We start from the raw sequence: 21,267 nt of genomic DNA on the forward strand, positions 1-21,267 counted from the left end.
TCTTCTAATGAGTCCAAGCACCTAACTCATTACCACGGAGGGAATTAGCAGAGATATATCTCTTTTGTGAACAACATTAACAGGGATGATGGCAATACCAGTAATAATAAAGAAGGAATTACCTGGGCCAGCAGACCTGGTTGGATCTGAAGGGGCTGTGCTCCCGGGGCTTGAGTGACGAGGGGAACCGCATTCTCCATTCGCACGGAATAGCCAGCGTGCTTAGAGGGAGAGGCCTGCAGCCCTGTTCCGGACAGCGGCAAGGGAGAGAGGGGTTGGTGAGCGGCTGGAAACAGCTGGACGCGGAGAACCTTCCTAGCCAGCTGCGTCCGCTCCCATCTCCCCTTCGCACCAGTCCCCGCCAGGTATCACCTGGTCCTTTGCAAGTCTCCCCTTCAGTTTCCAACTTAAAAATGTTAAAGCCACAGAAACCAACTTGGAATGTTTTCGGAGACTAGGAGGTCAAATTAAGGAGTCTGTAGAGCCAAAGATGGAACGGTTATGCTGACAAATTACACCAGAAAGACAGCTTCTGACATGAAAATACACTGGTGTATGTCAAAGCAGGGGTCTCGGGGAATAGCCTGTGAATCCACTGGAAGCCCTCTGTCTGGAACTGAGCATCCACACACAGGCTCACGCCACAGGGTGTCGCATTTGGGAACAGATACGGAGCTTTCCGTAGACCCTGAGACCTCGTACACAGTCAACCCTGGCTGGTTCTTAGAACTTTCAGGAGAAGAGTGTTGAGGTGCATGGCTAAAGAATCATTTGGGGGACAGGCGTGGGAGGTCCTTTTTGGACAGATTCATATTCTTCGTGAGAACTGGACCCAGTTGGCTGTCAGAGAGTGGCAAGCCCCGAGGACATTTCACTGGAGGAAATACAAGCTGACATCAGCCTAACAAGAAGAACACAGACAACGTGGGTATTTACAGACAGCTGGCCTGGGACAAAAACACCAGCAGGTGGGGAGAAAAACAACTTGGTGCTGAAGCCTAAGTCCTATTGTTTCTAGGCTGGCCAGAGTAGGAGAGGGGCCCTGACGTTCAGCAATGCCAGTGCTCTCTCGGAATGAAGAGGGCCTTGGCCTCAGCCTTAGTCCAGGCAGGTGGGCGTGACAGAAAGGCGTGGGCGCCGGTTCCCTGGAGGTGGAACAGGAAGGAGCAGGTGAGGGGCCGGGTCTGCTCAGCCTTACCTTGGAAGCCGGGCGGACACACGATGAGAGCTTGCTGGAAGGGGTCAGGCCGGGCACAGATCTGGGCTGTTCCCGTCTGCAGGGGCAGGCTCCGCTGGGCCACTGCAGCCATGGACGCCGCTGAGGGCTGGTAGAGTGCAGATTGGTAGTTTAGTATGGAGACTTCGGGATTGGCTAAGGAAATAGTGGCACTGGTGGAGGTGGGAGCCTAAAGGAATGATGGGGATTGAACAAAAAATAAACAAAAATAAAAAATGAGGGACGTGGCATGTTGGGAGACGCGAGTCTAAATCAAATAAATGAACTCAAAGAGGAGTAAACAAATAAACAAAAACCAAGAGCCAAAAAAGCAAAAACAGAGGGGAGTGGAAACACAGTTGAAGGCTCGGGGAAAAGCAGGCACCTGCAGCCACATTCACCTCAGCATCCCCTTTGGTGCTTATACTCGGGCCAATGCCTAACCTGTGTGGGGCCTGGACCAGAGTGCAAACGGAAGCTTGCGTGCCGTAAGTCTACAAACTGCAAAGTTAAAAATCAGGCCAGAAACCGTTCATGTTCTGCCCTTCTACCTTCCAACAACCTGGAAGGCCGGGTTTGAGTTCAGGACTCTTGGATCCCTGGGCTGCTGCACTGGAACACGGTGACGGTGGGGAGAGCTCACCCCCTGACTGCCTTCTCTTCCTGACCCAGCTGTGTCCCATGACTTGGGGGGCTCTCGGTGCACGTATATGAGCCTGCCAGCCCACACCTCTAAGCTCTGTTCACACACCCCTTCCCTGGGGCCTGCGGTGCTGTCCACACTTGGGAGGCAGAGCCAGGAGGAGGCCTCTGCGGGCACAGCCTCCTGGGTACCCAGAGCTTGGCACGGAAGCACACAGACATGGAGGGAGGCTGAAGTGGGCCTCGGAAGGGGGCCTTCCTGCTCAGGTCTAAGGCGAGCACTGTTCACAGATACCCTCAGATGGCTGCGGAACAGGTTACTGCAAATAAACGCGCTACATTAACAGCCAGCCAGGGAGAGGGACACACCGATCCTGGGGTTTCTCATTGGAGTTTGGGGCCTTCTTACGCTGGTTCAGCTTCGTAGGCTGGAGGCCAGAGAGGAAAGACGCCGATGGCTCAGGGGAACTTAAATGGAGAGGGTTAAATGGATTCTGAAATCATGTGCTTTCTCCTGCCTCTTTCGGAAAGAGACCTCATTTGAGAATGAACTTCCATGGAAAGCAAGGCCACAGAAGGAAAATCGGTTCTAAATTGGGAATTTTCTAGCTTCTTCACACGGATCCTGCAGCAAGATAGGTGGAGGTTACCGGGGTCATCGAATTCAACATTGCCCAACACAGGTTTTGCCACTAGAGGTTATGGACAAGGAGGAAAGAGCCACAAGGCCTCCTGGACAAGTACAGAAGTCGAGTTTTAAGAAGGGTACGTACACATGTCAGATTTGATAAAAAGGCTACTCAGTTTATGTGTTTTTTTGTTTTTGTTTTTTTTTGGACCTAGGTTTTATGCCCGATTTTAGTGTTAAGCAAATTAATTTGCTTGAAAGTAATCACTAAATTATGTAGCACACACGTTTGGATTTTAGAATACAAATTGCCACAAAGAGTGGGTTTTGGGCCTCTGGGTTGTGCGCGCCATGTGTAGGCCGGCGTCTGTGTTCTCTTACTGTTTCCTCTCTGTTCTCTGCCCAGAGAACCTCTCCTGGAGCCTCGCCCTGTCCCCATTTCCCACTGCCGGCTTGTGCCCCGAGCTTCCCTCTTTGGGGACCGGCACCCTCCAGGTCCCCACGCGGGTCCTCGACTCTTCTGTCTCCCCTACGCCTGCCTTCTTCCAATCGTCCCTGGAACCTGACTCTCAGGGTTTCTCCCCTGGTGGCTGGGCTCTGCTCAGTGAGCCTCTGCTTTCTCCCTTCCAGTTTTTCTTGGGCACTGAGGCTAGAACATTCTTTCCAAAAGACTACTTTGTGCATGTTGTCACCTCTGCCCTCAAATCTCCAATTACTGTCTAATAAACACTATATGCGCGTTTGGGTCTGGCACTCCTTACCCATGGTTTGGCCAACCTTCCCTTCCAAATTTACCTTCCTCTGCTTTCTGTGCTCATGGCACCAGCCGGAGAGCACAGGCCCTGCAGACTCACATAAATCCTCCCAGCACATTCTCTCCAAGCCTCTGTGCTTGCTTCAAGGCCTCGCCTGGGGCCCGTGTGCTCCACACTGAAACCCTCCCTGACACCGCCAATTTAGATGAACTTCTTTATAATATTAACCCAACTGCCAGCTGACGTGATGGGGTTCTGGTGCTGAAGGACAAAACTGTGGTGGTATTTTGTCAAGACGCGCATATGTCTGGCTGTGGACACCTTAGCCTGAGTGCAGGGCCAGGCACTGGGAGGGACTGTTTGTTTCTTTGGACTCCAGGTCCTAGAGAGCACAAGCTCTTCTCTCTAAGGAGAGCTTTAAGGACACCAGTGGTCCCGAGGGTGGCACATTCCGCGTGGCCTCTCCTGGAGTTTAGGCGGGGGAGAGAGGGATGCCTAGGAGAGGGGGGACGTGAGGGAGAAGAGGCTGGAAGCTGGGGTCGGTGCCTCTTCAGTGACAGAGAAGTGAGTGGATGGCCAGGCGGAGGTATTCATACTTCGGGATTAGAACATATACACTCCTCTCCTCCTCTAGAACACACACACACGCACGCACGCGCGCGCGCGCACACACACACACACACACACACACACACGGGAGTGTTGTGGCCACTGCAGACTGATACCAAGGCTGGAAAAATCTAGGGGCAGTTAGTTCTTTGGGGGAAGTGATAAGACTGGAATTTGGGAATAAAAGTAAAAGTGTCTTAAATAGCAGAGGCAGCCCAGACTAGGATTTGGAAATTATTCAACCAGTAAGTATTTCTGGTAAGTATGTTACCCCTATTTTAAACAGCATGTTAAGTGTGGGGTTCTGCTAATTTTTTCAAAAAGTTGGGTATCTGTGAGAAAAAAGCCTTACTCTCCTGGTCCCTTCTGATTCCAGCTGCTGGGATTCTGGTGACAGACTGATGAATTGATTTTCCCTGTGACTTGGAGAAAGGACAGCTTTTATCTGTCCTGAAAGGAGATCATGTGGACCCAGCAGTGTGGGGACAAGGGGGAGAGACCCGAATGGGGTGACCGCCAGTGTCCCTTCCAGTGCTAGAATTCTTTACCAGGCACGTGTCAGGCATAAAAGGATTATAGCAGGAGACTTTACGTTATTCCCACCTCAGGACCAAGGGAAACACTAAGAGGTACTATCTCAGAAAGAGTACCTTTACAGGGTCCCTGGGTCTCTCAAAGGAAATAACCGTGGAAGCAAACACTTTCTTACATAGTTAAACGTGACAGGAGAGGAATTTTGTGCATATTGTCTCTTCTATATGATACTGGAGGAATTTGGCCTCCTGACTAGGTTTGGTGGGAAAATACAATTCCTGATGCACAGTCAGCCTGGCCCACCTTCCCCTTCGCTCCCCATTCACCTGGTTGTGGACAGTGTTCAGCTGGTTGTTGAAAGTCATGGTCAGGTTGGTGGACGTGCTGGGGGCCACATGCGTGATGAAAGGGGTCTTGCTCTGGTTCACGGTGTCATACATATTCACCCGACGCTTGCAAATCTCCATGTTCTGGAAACATGATTTGACGCTGTTCATGCAAAAGACAGAGGCATAAGGGAAAGAGAAGAGGGTAACGCAGTATAAGGGGGGAGAAGACGGAGAGAAAGGGAGAGAACAGTTAATCTAGTAAACAAGACCACTGGGAAAACTTAGCTTTAGGTCTAAATTTCCTGGATTTCTCATGCGAAGTTTGCATTTGCTCAAGTCAGTTTTATTCAGATGAATTTCCCCAGGATGGGCAAAGGCTCTCCATAGCACAACAGACTTGACGGCTCTCGCTGCATTTCCTCATATCGCTGATCTGCTGAACCAACTTCACGGATCATTCTCAGCGTTCGGGGTGGTTTATGGTTTACTCTGGGAACATTAAACAGCAGCTTCCCGCCTCCACCTTACCAAAGACAACTCCTTGTGCTTCTGGGGCACCAGCGCCATCTAGGGGACAGCCGAGGAACCAGCCAAACCCGTATCCGGACCCAGTTGGCACTCTTTGTCCCCACTGGAACTGCACGTGTTCCAGTGCAGTAATGGGAACAGTAATACCAGTAATAACGGATAACGGATAATAGTGGTTAACACTTATTGAGAAGTGTGGCAGTTGCTTGCAAGCACTCTTTCACTCAGTCCTACAACACCCGCAGGAGGGAGACAGGATAGTTGTCCCTGTTTACGAGTCAAAGGTGTTAAGTTTTAGGGAGGACAGGTCGGGAATCTGCCAAGGCGAAGAGCTAATTGCTAGCCATTTTCGTGTGTACACACACATCCTCTTTAACCTCCTTCATCCTCCCTTTTGCTCTTCTCGTTCTTGCCGAGTTACACGAAATAGAAGTTCTCTTCCTCTTTTTCTTCCTCCATTTGTGAATCAAAACAGAACCCTAGGGGCGCCTGGGTGGCCAGTCGGTTGGGCGTCCGACTTCAGCCAGGTCACGATCTCGCGGTCCGTGGGTTCGAGCCCCGCGTTGGGCTCTGGGCTGATGGCTCAGAGCCTGGAGCCTGTTTCCGATTCTGTGTCTCCGTCTCTCTCTGCCCCTCCCCCGTTCATGCTCTGTCTCTCTCTGTCCCCCAAAAAATAAATAAACGTTGAAAAAAAAAACAAAAAAAAAAACCCAGAACCCTAGTTATGAAAGTCAAGTCTAAAAATGCTGACACCAGCGTCAAGGAAAAGGAAAGCCACAGCGGCCTCAACCACGGAGTTCTTGAAAATCCACCATGAAGTGTCCTTCAGAATTTATACACTGTTTCTCATTCGCTTCTGTTTTCTTTTTTTAATTTTTTTTTTTTTTTTTGCATTTATTTATTTTTGAGAGAGACAGAGACAGAATGCGAGTGGGTTAGGGGCAGAGAGAGAGGGGGACACAGAATCCGAAGCAGGCTCCAGGCCCTGAGCTGTCAGCACAGAGCCCAATGCGGGGCTCGAACCCACAAGCTGTGAGATCATGACCTGAGCCAAAGTTGGACGCTCAACCGACTGAGCCACCCAGATGCCCCGCTTCTGTTTTCTAATTAAACTTACTTTTCCTCAAATGCCAACATTCAGGATAGTAAAACACATTTAGATTTCAATTTTAAGGACTGATACTGATTATAAATAATGTAATAACTGAATATAAATAAAATATTAGTTTTCTACTCCTTTGAGATTACGCATGTGTGCTATGGGTGTGCTATAATTTGGGCCAAGCATGGCTTGAGGGCTATCCCGAAACGTCCTTTCCATGACAGGCATTCCGAACTTAGACATGCCCGAAGAATCCTTTCTGAGCTCATGACTACTTAAAATGGCCACACAGTACACACGAAATAAACACTTACCGACTGATCACCCTGGAGAAAAAGGAAAACATAGTCTATGGTAACGAATAGCTGAAACATACTACTTATAATGCTGGTAATACCGACAGTTTTGGGCATGTACTAAGTGCCAAGCAAACTGCCAAGTGCTTTCACATGGAAGCTGAAGGAATAAAGCGATGCATTTTATATTCTTTTTGGAATGTATTTAAAGCATTATATGGTTTTGTGACAATTCAACCCAAAGCTTTTAGACGCAGAATTTTCTAATTAAAATGGTCTGAGTTTTGAGTTTCAGGAAGAGCAAACACTTACACCCTGGGTTAATTCTGTCAGAATGGCTTTTAAGGAATTTGTGCACTAGAATCCTGGTGTGGAGAAAGGAGTGGGGTCGCTTTCACCTGTTAATCTATATGTTGGGGCAGCTCTGGCCCAGCCCCAAGGGTGGGGGTCTCCGGAAGGAGTGGGGTCTGGAGCATTCTTCTCACCCTGTTGTTCTCATGGTCTTCCCAGCCCGTTCTAGGGACCCTTAGGGGTTACGCCTACTCTCAGGGAAGCCTAGGTGTGCTTAAAGACCTGTCTTTCCTTCTGGGGCCCGTTTTCTGAATTCTAAATTGCCAGTGATTCTCTTGGATCTACACCAAATTCTGAATTTGAGGCTCATGCTCATGGTCTCCATGCTTGGTCTTCACCAAGTACAGTGAAGCATTCTATTGCTGCTTCCTTAACAGAATTCAGAGCTAGGCAGGACCCTGAGGTCATTCAGCTACGGCCCTGACATTGTGCAGATGACTGTCTCATTGACAGTGCAGAGGGCTAACTGGGAGCTGTCTGGAGAGCACCACTCCATCTCCCACATCTACTATAGCTGGTTCACAATTGTCCCATTTCACCCCTGAATATAAGAAGACTGATCTCATGGGAGTCCTATCCAGAAAAATCACTGAATCTGCCTTCCTTCAGTGGCGCAGACTGACTCCTTGACTTACCCCTACCACCCCAAAATTGGACAAATCCTGTAATGAGAGTTTGCGAGGGAGGGGTCCAACTTCCTTCTCTGAACTGGACATTGGTGGTTGTTGCCATGTGATCTGACTTGCTCAACATCAACTGATAAGGACCAGAACTGAAATCAGAGGAGGTAATTAGGGTACCACCCACTCATTTTCTGCAGACCAGATAAGGTCAAGTCCAGCCTTGAGACTCAGCCCAATCAGACTCTGGCTGTGGCAGGAACAGCCAGGATGTGCCAACTCATGTTCAGCCTCTTCACGTATTTCTGTTTCCTCCTAACCCCGTCTAAAATCTGGTGCTCCCTTGAGCATACCGCTTCTCCCTGCAGACTTCCAGGGATGGGACTATCTGTTCTTTCACATCCCAAGTGCCTCCAGGTTGAGAGGCTGAAATGATATCCCTCATTACCCTCTGATATGGGTAAACTCTGCCCCCAAATCCATCCGCTGAAGTTCTAAGCCCCAGGGCTTCAGCACGTGGCTGCATCTGGAGATGCGATCTTTATAGAGGTAAAACGAGGCCATCAGGGTGGGCCCTAATCCAATTGCCCGTGAGGAGGACGAAATTAGGACACAGACGTGTCGAGAAGGACCACGTGAGGACACAGGGAGGAGCCCGCCATCTAGAAGCTGAGCAGAGCAGCCTTAGAAGGAACAGTGCTGCCCAACACCTTGATCTTGGTGTTTGGTGTTGGGCTTCCAGAACGGTCAGAACACGGACTTCTGCTGTTGAAGCGGGTCAGCCTTCAGCGTACTTTGTTATTACAGCCTCTGCAAATTCCTCCTCCCTCCGTTCTGCCACCCTGGCCTCTCCTCTCCCCGTCAGGCACCGGGGCCTCTGCCCCACTCCCTGCCCACCAGGCAGGGCTTCAGAGGTCAGACATCCTGGCTCCTCACTTCTTATCCCAGTGGCCTGTGGTCAATTCTGGCCACCCTTTCCCCACTTCCCCAAACTGCAAATTCAAGTGTCTCATCCCCTGGCCACACTTTGGCCCATCTGGCTCATTTGGCTGTTGCTAAAGTCACCAATCTTGGAGGTGATCAACCTGTTCGGCCCCACTGGCCCCTCTGTCTTCACTTCCTTTCCCTTCACAGCTAAGCCTCCCACAGCCATCATTTGGGAAAATGACCGCTCTCTTGCCAACATCCTAAGCCTGTCAGTTTGTCTTGTTCTCTCAACAGCCTGGCAAAGCTCCAGCCCGGATGACCCTGAGTAACGACCTGCTGTCCCCCTGCCGTCACCTGGGGCCCGGTTACCCTCCACACCTGGGGCTCTGTTCCCCTATTGCTCTGTCCACTTGGCCTGGCCACCTCCTGCCCCGACCACCCGGGCTTTCCTCTACTTCGTCAGCCACCAACCACCTTGCTCTCCACAAGGGAAGACAGGAGCTGCCTGAAGAACATCCACTTCGCTGGCTAGGCCAGCACGCCTGCCGATACCCACGTCCCTCCCCCCTCCCCGTGACGCTGGCCTTGCCATCCTGGCGCCTCCCGGCCTCTCGGAAACCTCTGCATCCTTCTCTTCAATCCCTCGTGCTGCAGACACATCCCACCAGCACCCTGAACTGCCCTGGTCCCTTCGTATCAGAAGAACCCCGTCGGGCCCCTCTGGTCGCTCCTGTTTCTCCCTCCCCTCCCCTCAGTCCCGCAGCCTGCTCAACTGGCTGTTGCTTCCCCGCAAACGGCTCTCTCAGGCCACCAGCAGCTTTCACGTCACCTCCCTTCACAGGCACTTTGCCCAGGCTTCTCTGACCTGATGGTGCAGCAGCAGGCCGGTCTCTGTCAAACGCAGCTCTAACCAGAGACTTCCGCTGCTCTTACGGTGAAGACCCAGACTCTTAACACGGGGCCTTACCCGGCTCGTCCCGAGGCCTCCCCTCCTTCCGAGCCCCAGGCCCTGTGCTGGCAGTCACTGCGCGGGCAGTGCCCTTTCTCCCCTGGCCGGCCTTTTCACTGGTGACCTGTTGCTAGTCGTTCGGTGGTCATTTCCTCGGGGGCTGCCCTGCCAGGCCCCGACTGCAGCCCGCTTTCCCTGGTAACAGCCTGCTTCTTGGGGGATCACCCACGTGATGTCTTTCTCTCACCTACAGACTGGAAGCCCCGGTGGGCAGGGGCCCGACTGCTCTGCCCTACGCTGCACCCCAGCACACAGCCCACTGCGGGGACGAATGAGTGGACGAACAAACCCAGATCCAAACTAGAATGGTTCTGGGAGTGACCTCTGGCCCTGAAAGTGGCTTTGCTTCCCAGGAGCTGCCACTGTGGGCACCCCATTAACGTACAGACCCCCGGGGCGGGTTCACCCAGCCTTGAGCTCTCCCACGCTTCCCGTTCCCTGCTTTTTGGTGTAGAGCAAAGTGTGGCTCAGGGCCACCCAATCTGGCTGCCGCCTGCTTTTACAAATAACGTTTTATTGAAACGCAGCCTCCCTCATCGGTTTCCGTACGGTCCACGGCTGCCGTCAGCTACAACAGCAGAGTGGAGTGGTTGTGACACAGACCATATGGCCGCAAAGCCCAAAGGATTTAAAGAAAAAGCCTGCTGACCCCTGGTAAAAAGCATCGAGCAAGACACCTACTGTGTGCTGTGGGGAAAATCGAGTAGGTGCGTCATGGTGACAAAGGGGTGGTTCAGGGTTTCAATTGGAGTGATTCTCTTATCAGCATCTATGGTCAGCATCTTCTTTAACAGGTCGATGAACTCCCGCCGGTCTGCCTTCTCCACCAACATGTCACTCCCTTCCAAATCCGTTGTCATGTTCACCTGGAGGCAAACAGGGACAGGTTACCAAAACCCCATTCGGCCGCCCCTCCCTCGGCTTCCCTTCTTCTCTGCCGGGAACTCCATCCCCATGTCTGTCACCCCTTCCCAGTGTCCAGAAGGCTGTGTGGGTCCTGCTGCAGGCACTGCCATGGGCTGTTACTGCCCACAGGCGGTGGCTGCTTCCTCTCCAGGAAAGGCAGAGGGCGGCCATGCGTGGCGGAGGGAGCGGGTCGCTGCCCGTTCTAGAAAATACACAGAAGTGACAGGACGTGCCCTGTACCTGCTTCCATCAGTTAAACTGAAATGTACCTCGCATCACACCTCACGGAAAATAATCCCAAGATGGAAAGACTTCTGGGCATTCGTTGTATAACAATGGGGTTGTACCTGATATTACTGAATTATATACTTAAAAATGGTTAAGACGGTCAGTTTTTCTTTTCTTTTCTTTTTTAAGTAGGCTCCACGCCCGCCGAAGAGTCTGGGGCAGGGCTTGAACTCAAGACTCCGAGCTCCAGACCTGAGCTGAGAACAAGAGTTGGCCGCTTGATGGACTGAGCCATGCACGTGCCCCAATTTTATGCTATGTGTATTTTACCACAATTGAAAAAACAAGAACTACAACCAAGTAGTAAAAAATGAAATGCAAAAAGGGTTATGCATTTAACCTTCAGAGGCCAACCTTCTTCCTCCAGCTACAGTGTTATCTGTCCTCTGGTAGTGCCCTGTGTTAACGCCAGAACTGTTTTAGCCCCTGTGCTCACTGGGATCACCTCTGGCCAAGACAGCAGGGTATCTGAACCCAGGATTCTTCTTCCAAGAGTAAGCCTCGGATGGTTTTTGAAAGGCCTGTTGTGTGGTGCTTTCCGTTATTTTCCAAGGCATGCTATGGAAAGTAATTTCAGTTTTCTCAGACAATCTAAGCTTCTAATCAACTGACAAGTACCCTTTACTCAGAATCGTGATTTTTGGTTCCACTCACCCTCAGGAAGAAGTGTGCTTAGTGTTTATTGGTCTAGTGCTGTATTCTCGTTGCTTTTAGGAAAGACTCTTTAGGTTGCCCTGCTTTTAGACTAGTCCTTACACTAAAAACAGCTGAAGTTCTAGAATTTTCTCTGGGCACAAAGGTGAGAGAACCTGTGATCCCTCTGGTGAGCTGGAGTAGGATGAGTCCCAAATCCAGTGACTGGTGTCTTTATAAGAGAAAGAAGAGGGAGATTTGGGCACAGAGACAAGAGGAAACCCAGGAATAGAGGCCATAGGAAGAAGGGTGAAGAGGTTGGGGTCAGTCAGCTACACATCAAGGGAACACTGAGGACTGCCAGGGGCCAGCGGACGCTAGGACTGAGGCATGGGACAGTTTCTTTCTAGAGCTTTCAGAGGAGGATGGCCCCGGTGGTACTTTAATGTCAAATTTCTAGCCTCTTGAACTGTTGGAGAATAAATGTCTACTATCTGAAGCCACCCAGCGTGCAGTACGTTGTTAGGGCAGCCCTCGGGAACCAATACACTGAGTCGTGGGCAGTAAACTCAGATGTACTAATGATCTTGAATTCTTCTCATGAAAACATCAGTAAGATTGGCTAGCACTTTCTTTCTTTCTTTCTTTCTTTCTTTCTTTCTTTCTTTCTTTCTTTCTTTGTCTTTCTTTTTCTTTCTTTCTTTCTTTCTTTCTTTCTTTCTTTCTTTCTTTCTTTCTCTTTCTTTCTTTCTTTCTTTCTTTCTTTCTTTCTTTCTTTCTTTCTTTCTTTCTCTTTCTCTCTCTCTCTTTCTTTCTTTCTTTTTCTTTTTTTTTTTTTTACAAATGGAAACCAGTAAAGGGCGGCTGTAAGGTTCTGAAAATGTTCCACCAACCCAATGCTATTCTTAATAGGAGTGACCTATCATTGTTCAAGGTCAAGGTCAACCACCGCAGGTGAGTAATGTGAATTTCTACCCGCCATCTTCTATTACACAGAACTCTTGCTTGCTTGGTTTTTAAGGGGTAGGACTGCATACTCACCCATGGGGCTTACCTGGGCCATATCATCTAAACAGTTGAAAATGTACTTTCTTGCTTCTTTCGACTTAATCCCCGTCTCTGCTTCATGGTCATCCGGTGTCTGGTCAAAAGACGCAAAAGCTGAGTGGTCATGTGAATTATTTCCTGGTCACTGCGACTCAAACCCTGGTTTCTGCTTCTCACGGAGGGTCTTTTTCCCATCTTTCAGAGGACACTCAGATTCTTCTTAAAGTGCCCTGCACACTTAACTCGTCCTCCACACTAACTCATCTCTCTTCTCTCCTTCCCACAAAGACCTGTCGAGAGCCTGCTCTGAATCATATCCAGAAGGTTCCAAGATGACCAAGATATGCCATATCCCTGAAAACCCTACATTCTCCCCTAAGTTTAAGGGATAAGGTAAGATTCCACAAGTGGAAAAGCAGAAGCCCTTTTCCACATGGTTTTAACGTTTTATTTATTTTTGGGACAGAGAGAGACAGAGCATGAACGGGGGAGGGGCAGAGAGAGAGGGAGACACAGAATCGGAAACAGGCTCCAGGCTCTGAGCCATCAGCCCAGAGCCCGACGCGGGGCTCGAACTCACGGACCGCGAGATCGTGACCTGGCTGAAGTCGGACGCCCAACCGACTGCGCCACCCAGGCGCCCCATCCACATGGTTTTAAGTTGTAATTTAATTTCATTTCTCAAGCTCTCATATAGATAGCTGTCACCGCATGCCAGGCGCTATTGTAAAGCACAAGAACTCATTCGGTACTCCTGACAACCGTCCTAGGGAGGACAAACACCGACCCACTTTCCAGGGAAGAAGCAGGAGGAGCAAGCTCCAGGAGTGTGCCAAGGCCGCGTGGCCGGGAAGCAGCATCTGGCCCCACTGTCTGTTCTGTGCTGCCCCTCTGCCTGGGGCTGGACCATGCACGTGCCCTGCACTGGCCTTGGTCTAGGAAGCTGCTGTCTCCAGTTACTGCGGGTTTCTGGATGCATCTAAGGATGCTCACATTGTCACTCAAGGAGGGCATACCAGGAGCTGCTAGGATCCAGGCTCTGATCCCGGAAACAGCTGGACAAGGAGGACCGAGGCTCCAGATGGAGACATAAAAGTGAACCCTGCCCCCGCCTGGCCTCACCCTCCTCCACCCCCGAACTCTTTTTCACTGGACGTGACCTTGAGCTGCTAGCTCTCACAGTGGTCGAATGCCAGCCCCCTCATCAACAGCCTCGGAGTGCTTGCTTAGCTCTCAAATCTCTTTTCTAGATCTTCTGCAACTATTGGCCACACGTTATCTTTAAATCCTATTAGAATTTGGCTGTGGTTTCTTGTCAAACAAACAAACAAAAAAAAAACCCCCAACAAACAAAAAACCCCCACCCACTCTCTTGTCAAAAAAACCCCCCAAAAAACAACAAAAAAAAACCCACCTAAAATGAACACAAAGCATACTTAAGACTTGCATTATCTTCTCCTTCTCAGGAAAATACACTAATTTTCCTTGCTAGGCACAGATCAAAGTGAAAGCAAAATACGTTTGCGTTAAAGTAAAACCACTCGGGAGTTGACAGTGTGCAGTGATGTGCTATACCACCTGCCAGCCAGGACAGACAGACCCCTCCCGGAGCCTTAGGACGTCATCTCTCCGAGGCCATTTCCTCTGCCTGGAAGACACTCTTCCCCCTTTAGGGCCCAGCTCAAATGCTCCTCCTGACCCTCTGGCTCCCTCCTCTTGGCCCCACACCCTACCCCTACCAGCAACAGGGCACTTGTGACGGCAGGGTGGAGGGGTGGGGGGCTCCCTGCATGCGTCCCTGGAATAGGAGCTCCTCGAGGACAAGGTGGGGCTCATTTCTCTCTCTGACACACACCCGACAAGTCATTATGGTTCACTGGGATTTCATCCCAGGAGTTTAGCCACCAGAACTTGGGATCTGAGCTTCGCAGGCAGCTGGCCAAACAAAGCGGTGCTTTCGGACATTCGAATTCATCTACCTCATGGATCAACAACGGTCGCCCCCTCTCCCGGGCTTTTGGCCGAATCAAAGCAAAGTGCAGGATCAGTGTGGCGATGGCAAGAGCTCCCCGCCAACTGGATGGTGCCCTTCTTCCCTGAGTGTCGGGCATGGGTGAGGAGTGGTGGGGACGTTCTTCCTACCTTCAGCCTCCACAAAGGATACGGTGAATCTGTGTCACGGTTGAAAAACCTAGTTGTCTTTGTCCCTGCACTTAATAAATATTCCGCTGGCAGACCCTGTGTTTGTGAAATATACCGAATCTGCAAGAAAAGAGGAGAATGAGGTCAGGGCGTTTCCTGTAACTGGACATACGGTATACTAATGGCTCTAGTGCCTTTGAGAAAAATGACAATTTTATAGGGAAAGAAAGAAGTAATAGAAGCAAGAGGGGAAAGAAAGAGGAATAAGAGAAAAGCAGTTATGGGAAGCAAGGTTTCAGAGACAAGGAAACACCCCACAATCCCACCCACAGGTCATGTTATAAAGGACGTGCTTACTGTGGACACCTGAGCTATCTGGACCCACCTGATCATACTCAGAAGCTCCTGGATAGAGCGGCCAGCCCAGGAACAGCTCAGCAATGACACAGCCCAGGGACCACATATCAATTGCCTCACAAAATGGTAGACCCAGGATGATTTCAGGGGCCCTGCAAAGGAAGAACGAGAGAAATCATTAGCAGCTTGAAAGTGCAGGTAGCAATTTGTGTATGAATTCTACATAAAACCCTATCTTTCAAATCTGGGGTGCCATTACTGCTCCCCTCGAAAGGGCCTGTGGTTCTGGCACTGTGTGGCAGTGATCCCTCCATTCTTGGGCTTGGTCCTCCCTGTCGGCAGGGAGCCTGGTCAGATGACTGGCTGAGATGAAGGGTAGATCTGTGGCTCTAGAAGAGATCTAAGGGAACCACGTCCATCGACTTCATTACCATTATATTCCAGTCGGATGAGCTAATAACCGCTTTAGAGATACCTGGGAGTTACCTTTTGTAACTGAAAACCCAGGAAACCAATCATAGAGAATGCCCAGTTTTTACAAAGGAATTCTGAAATATAAATGTTCTATTTTCAGCAATATCGAAAACAGGTCGCCTCTACCCAGAACAAGGGGATTAAATCCAATATTTGTTAATGTCAACGATTCCCCCTTCTTAGGAGTCTGAATCACACTTTTGTAAGGAAACATTATTATTATTTTTTATCATCAGCTTCTAAAAAAGTTAAGTCTCCTAAAATGTCTTCAAATATTACAGTTATACAACCCCGTTCATGAATCTATAGTCTGGGTACCAGTCAGAACTCCATTCCTGCCTGTGGGATTATGTCCCTTCACATGATAGACAAGGTTACACGCTGGAGCTTCCGGAGGAAACCACCTAAACTCAGAGGGAAATTTTCACACGCAGTTAGTAACGAAAACCAAGGAGACCACACGGCGCCCTTTCTTTTCCAAGAACGCGTCATGATGAAGTAGGGGTACGTTTTGGAGAAAACCATGCTCAAATGTATGAGATACGAACCCAGCTTTGAAAAAACGTGGCTCAAGGCGCTCGGCTGATAATGAAATGCATTAGCCCAGCTTCTGTTTTCTCTGTAAATTTCCCACTTGATTAAGCAATGCCAGAAGACGCCACTCTCCTACCCTTTCAGGAGCCTGGCACGTGAGCAGTGGGAGCTGGGGAGGCGGCTCTGTCTGGGTGATCTTCACCAGCTAGCACGGGAGGAAGGAGCGAGGCTGCGGCCAAAACAGCCCCACTCGTCTTGGGAGTGTCAAGCTGAATCTCCCCCACTTAAGAAAGCATCTCCCTAACGTTACTCTTTTACATTTGCTCTCGTTGCTGATCTTTTTTCTCTAGATAACAGCGTCGAAAAACAAAACCCAACATGTTTTGCCACAACGTCTTGGTTTTTCGGAAGAAGGAGTTCCCTCGCTTTCTTAGGGCTGGAGACTCAGCACTGCTGCCGGGTGCTTCTAGAGTGCCCTGGTCATCAGTCTGGGTGCACGACATCCTTTTGCCAGAGTCCAGGGCTGGGTGGGTCTCTTCCCAGGCTTGGCGGGAGGGAGTTACTCCGGGTGTGTGGGGGGGGGGGGGGCGGGGGGGGGGTGCAAGCTGCCACTGGCCCTACTTAACCTTCAGCTCACTGCTGGCATGGAGGCTCAGCCTGGCGCTGCACCCTAGCTCTGTGGTCTCTGTGTCCTCCCATCCCAGGTGCTGACTGCGCGCGGGAACACGGGATGCTGCTGTCGCCCCTGTGGCGCTGCCGCACCGGGGATGCCCGTGCTGGTTCCAGGTACGTCTCTGCTGGACTGTCCTGTGTTGTGGATTATTTAAACGACAACGACAACAACGACGACAACAACACATCCCTTGGAAGAGAAGGGGGTATCCGAAAAGAACATGACAGAGAAAACCACACACTCTTACTACGTGTGTGTCAGAACCTGCCCTCCTTTCTGCCCTCTCTGCTCCAGGGTCGGCGTGTCCACCTGCCTCCTCCCACATGCAGACTCAGACCTCTTCTCTGGAGAAGATGTCCTGTCCCGGTTCCCGCGAAGCCCCCCTCGGGCAGGCTGCTGACACAGGACAAGCTTCTCCGCACCTCTGTCTCCCTGTTCCTGTGACCGGGACCCTTGCCCCTCGGAGCCTCCAGGTCGGGTCTTAGGAACACACCCTGGGCTGGTCTCACGGGGACATCTCTGGATTCGACCATGGGGCCAACCTTCCTATCAGGTTAATCACCTGGTTCTCGTGGCCCCTAAGCAGGCCACTTGGAACCCGTGGAAATCCGTTTCCTGGCTTCTGTTCCCTGAGGATGTGCAAGACAGAACCCGACACACAAGAGTGACGCTTCAGTGACGTGCTCTGGCAAGAAACACCAGCCGTGGATTTTGTCAACTGACGTTATGTGAATAGGGCCTATGAAGACGGCTCTCGGTCCATTTTCTTTCCTTTTTCTTTTTTTTTTTTAAGTTTATTTATTTCAAGGATGGGGGAGGGGCAGAGGAAGAGGGAGACCGAGGATCCCCAGCAGGCTCTGTGCTGACAGCAGACAGCCTGATGTGGGGCTCCACCTTACCAACCATGAGATCATGACCCGAGCCGAAGTCGGACGCTTAACTGACTGGGCCACCCAGGCGTCCCTCTACCTGTTTGCTGTTAGAACGTGAAGTGGTAGTCGTGCATCGTACCAGGGTATGTACAGCAGGATAGCTTTCTTGCTGTGACCATAATGAACAAATGCTCAAGTGTCAGGCTAGATGGCCGGGGGACAAAAGAAATAGAAGACGGAGTCTTGTCCCCTAGGGGCCCCAGTGCTGGGACGCCAACGCCAGCACACGTGACGAATGAGGTCGAATATACTACTGGTATACAAGCCAAACCTGCAGACACGAAGACAGAGCTAATTCAAGCAATACGGACATGCTCCAGCATCTCCCATTTTAAGAACTAAAACAGCACACGAGAACAAAGCGAAGCAAACACAAAAGCAAGTCCTTTCTCCAGCCCTCCGTGTCCCTGCAGGTGTCGCCCTATTCCGAACCTCACGGGGGTCTCCTGCAATTCCACTGTTTTGTGCCCCCCCCCCCATCTTGCCACCTGTCTCCTACTGGACTCCACTGAGGGGGTCTCCACTCAGGGGCCACGCCCATCCGGACCCCCAGGGTCACGTTGTCATGTCGCATCCACGGGTCAACTTCCCTCTGTGACCCGAGAGCTGCATATTTCTTTCACGGTTGACATTCGTCCCGTTTTGAAACACACAGTGTGGTTTTCACGACACCATACGCTCCCACAGCTGTCCTGCCTCTCCGTTTCTTTTGCTGGCTTGTCCTCTAGCTAGCTGCTGTGGGACGGCAAAGCCCTTGGACCCCTGGTCTCCTCTCTTTTCATCTTTGTTCTGGGTTAACCGTTATGGGTTGAGTTGTATCAAATGCCAAAAAAGACATGTTGAAGTCCTAATCCCCGGTACCTCAGAACGGGACCTTATCTGGGGACGGGGTTATTGCAGATGTGACTAGCGAAGATTATGTCACTGGAGTAGGGTGAGCCCTTAAGCCAACAGGACAGGTGTCCTTACAGGAAGAGGGAAACGGGGACACAGATGCAGAGGGGAGACAGCCGCGTGGAGATGAAAGGCAGAGACTGGAGTTATACTGCCACCAGCCGAGGAGTGCCTGGGGCCACCGGCAGGTGGAAGGGGCAAGGAAGGATCTTCCCCGAATGGCGTCAGAAGGAGTACGTTCCTGCCCACACCTTGATTTCGGACTTCCAGCCGCCAGGACAGCGGGAGAGTAAACAGCTGTTGCGGTCAGTCCTGTGTTTTGCGGGGACTGTTTCTGCAGTCTCAGGAAGCTGACAGAGGAATCGTATGGCAGCCCCACGTCCACATTCCATTCATATTTCCAAACGTCCATCTCCGCGCTGGACTCTTCTCTGCTCCGCACTTACACTCTGAAGGCCCAGCACCTCCATGGGAATGACTCACAGTCACCTCCAACTTAGTATGTTCACAAGGGACGTCTTCTCCTCGGCCTCCCCTCCCCAACGGCAACGGGTCCCTGTCTCTGCTGGGCTCATCTCGCTGAATGGGATCCCGGTCCCTCCCGCCTGCTCCCCACGCTGGGAACCCGGGATGCTCTCCGAGCCCCTCCGCTCCCTTCATCCTCGCCACCAAGGCCTCAACGCGGCCGCCCCCGACTTTCTCGGCCCAGCCGCGACTCTCCCCCTCCACCGCCACCCCTCTGGCCCTGGCCACCCCGTCGCACCTGGAGCCCCCCGGCGGGTCTTTCCTTTCGTCCTTCCGTCCTCCATCCGCTGTCCGCACAGCTGCCCGAGCAGACAGATCGCCTCTCCCTTTGCTCTCAGCCCCGCAGAGGCTCCCCGCTGAACCCTGAATCCCTCCATGACCCTCGGGACCTCCCTGCCCTGCTCTCCACTGTCATTTCCATTTCCATTTCTAGGCTCCTCCTGGACCTAGAGCCTTCGTGCAGTGTTGTGCTGCTGCCTCGAAGGCTCCCTGCACCGGCGCTCAGATGGCCGCCTCCTTCTCATCCTTCAAACCTCAGCTTAATTGTCACGGCCGCAGACAGGCGTCCCTCGACACCAGTTAGTCTCCATCTACAGTGCCGTAAATGTCACTTTACAGCACTTCCCCAATAACCCGCTACTGTCCGTCTCCCCCTGCTACGTCCACAGGGCAGCACAGTGCGTGCCATTTAGTAGCCACTCAATCAATAAGGATTTGCTGATTGAATAAACCTTTATTAAATATAAGAAAGCACTAAAATATGAGATTCAGGCAGAAAGTTCTAAGGCAGCATAAACAAAGGGGAGCAGAAGGGGTCAATCTTGGTGGAGGAATGGAAGCTGGGCACCAGCAGCAAGGTGTCACCCGCGGGAGAGAAGGTCTCTGCGGGTGGGAGCGGAGGCCCAGAGGACACCTGCCTGCCATGGCTCCCGAATTCCAGCAAGAAGGAGAGTGGCAGGGGTTTGCAGGTGGCTCTAGGGTCCCGGAGGGGCTGGAAAGGGCTCGAGGTGTAGGCCGCTACCCTAACCCCCTACTGGTCTCTTGCCCTTGGTTTCAACCTGTTCCAACCCACCCCGAAATTCTTCCTCATTCCTTTTCTCTGCACACGTGATACCCTGATCACATCTCTGCAGAGGCCGGGCCCCTCTCCTTCCTCCTCAGACACAGGCTGCCCACCTTCTCCGTGCCGCCCATGCCGGGGGAATGAATGCGTCAGCACCAATAACCAGTGCGGTCCAGTAACTATGAACCGAGCACCTGCTGTTCCCAACACATGTTCCCATACCTGCCCCTCTTAAGCCTTCTGGAAGGCAGGGTCTGTGCCTCACTTGCTCCATAAATACCTGCTCAACACCCAGGCCTAAGGAAGGAAGGTGCTTTTTCACCCGGCTCTCAGTAATCCTTGGGGGACCGAAGACCGTTCTGCTGTGATCTCGCAGATGCCTTGTTCCCTTTTCTGCTGGTCCATAAGGCTCTGAGCCCCTGGAAGTCGAGACGCAAGCCTAAAATCTGTTTCTTTTTGTTCAGCGCACCTGAGGCTCGTTCACTCCCGAGGGAGGCGAAAGCCATTCTTACCAATGGTTAGTGTGACTGAGAAGTTGGCTCAAGGTCCATCCTTTCACTTACTTGACTATCCAAACTGCCATTTCCTAAGTGTCTCTGTGTCAGGCACTGTGCTGAGAATCAAAAAATAAATAAACCAGACCCCACGGCCCCTCCGGGAGTTCACTGTTTCGCTGGAGGCAAGACATGCCAACAGCTGATGTACAATGGGCCAAAGTGTGTGCCCAGTACATGATGGGAAACTAACTGGGGGGAGAAGGGGCAAAGCAGGGAGGGCTTCCGGAGAGACGTGTGAGCTGAGTCTTGGTAAGCGGACAGGCCGGGGTGGCCTCTGGGCACAGGGCAGGGTGAGTATGTGCCCCATCCCGCCCTGTCCCCACGCCACAGCTCTGTCTGTAGCACCTAGTACAGTACCTGGGCATGGTAGGTGCTGTCTCCACATTTGTACAGGAATCTTTCTGTGTCAACCCCACACCCTTCGTGGGCACCGGTTCCCCTGAAGCTGGCACCATCCCCTTGGCAACATGCCCTATGACAAGAGGCAGACTACCTGGCCTTTCTGTTTTAAAGTTTATGCAGTTTAAAAAACAAAATCACATTCTGGGCTCCCCCATGGGGGCCGTGTCTGCTCTCGGTTTGGTTCCACCGCAGGTAGGGCTGCTGGCTTGGGAAACGGGCCTTTCTCACTGGGCTCAGAATCACCCAGGCTCCGTTAATGACTCACCCTTCCTTTGCCACCCCACGGAATTCTCT

General features: G+C 51.5%; 1 protein-coding gene across 4 annotated transcripts in view; it reads right to left on the bottom strand.

The window, feature by feature from the left end:
• The window catches only part of HIPK2 (homeodomain interacting protein kinase 2), a 192,337-nt gene that overhangs the window by 48,182 nt on the left and 122,888 nt on the right, over positions 1–21,267 (bottom strand). For 2 of the 4 annotated variants that reach the window (XM_045495853.1, XM_045495855.1), the window contains exons 3-9: positions 14,948–15,071; positions 14,563–14,682; positions 12,428–12,514; positions 10,228–10,412; positions 4,711–4,873; positions 1,199–1,325; positions 123–244 (exon numbers count right to left, since the gene is read on the bottom strand). In XM_045495853.1, coding sequence (XP_045351809.1) covers positions 123–244; positions 1,199–1,325; positions 4,711–4,873; positions 10,228–10,412; positions 12,428–12,514; positions 14,563–14,682; positions 14,948–15,071 — 928 coding nt within the window. Of the gene's footprint in view, positions 1–122; positions 245–1,198; positions 1,407–4,710; positions 4,874–10,227; positions 10,413–12,427; positions 12,515–14,562; positions 14,683–14,947; positions 15,072–21,267 lie in introns of all 4 variants that reach the window. The other 2 variants (XM_045495852.1, XM_045495854.1) reach the window with 1 other exon arrangement.

Source organism: Leopardus geoffroyi, chromosome A2 (genome assembly GCF_018350155.1).
Source record: "Leopardus geoffroyi isolate Oge1 chromosome A2, O.geoffroyi_Oge1_pat1.0, whole genome shotgun sequence".
Taxonomy (NCBI): Eukaryota; Metazoa; Chordata; class Mammalia; order Carnivora; family Felidae; genus Leopardus; species Leopardus geoffroyi.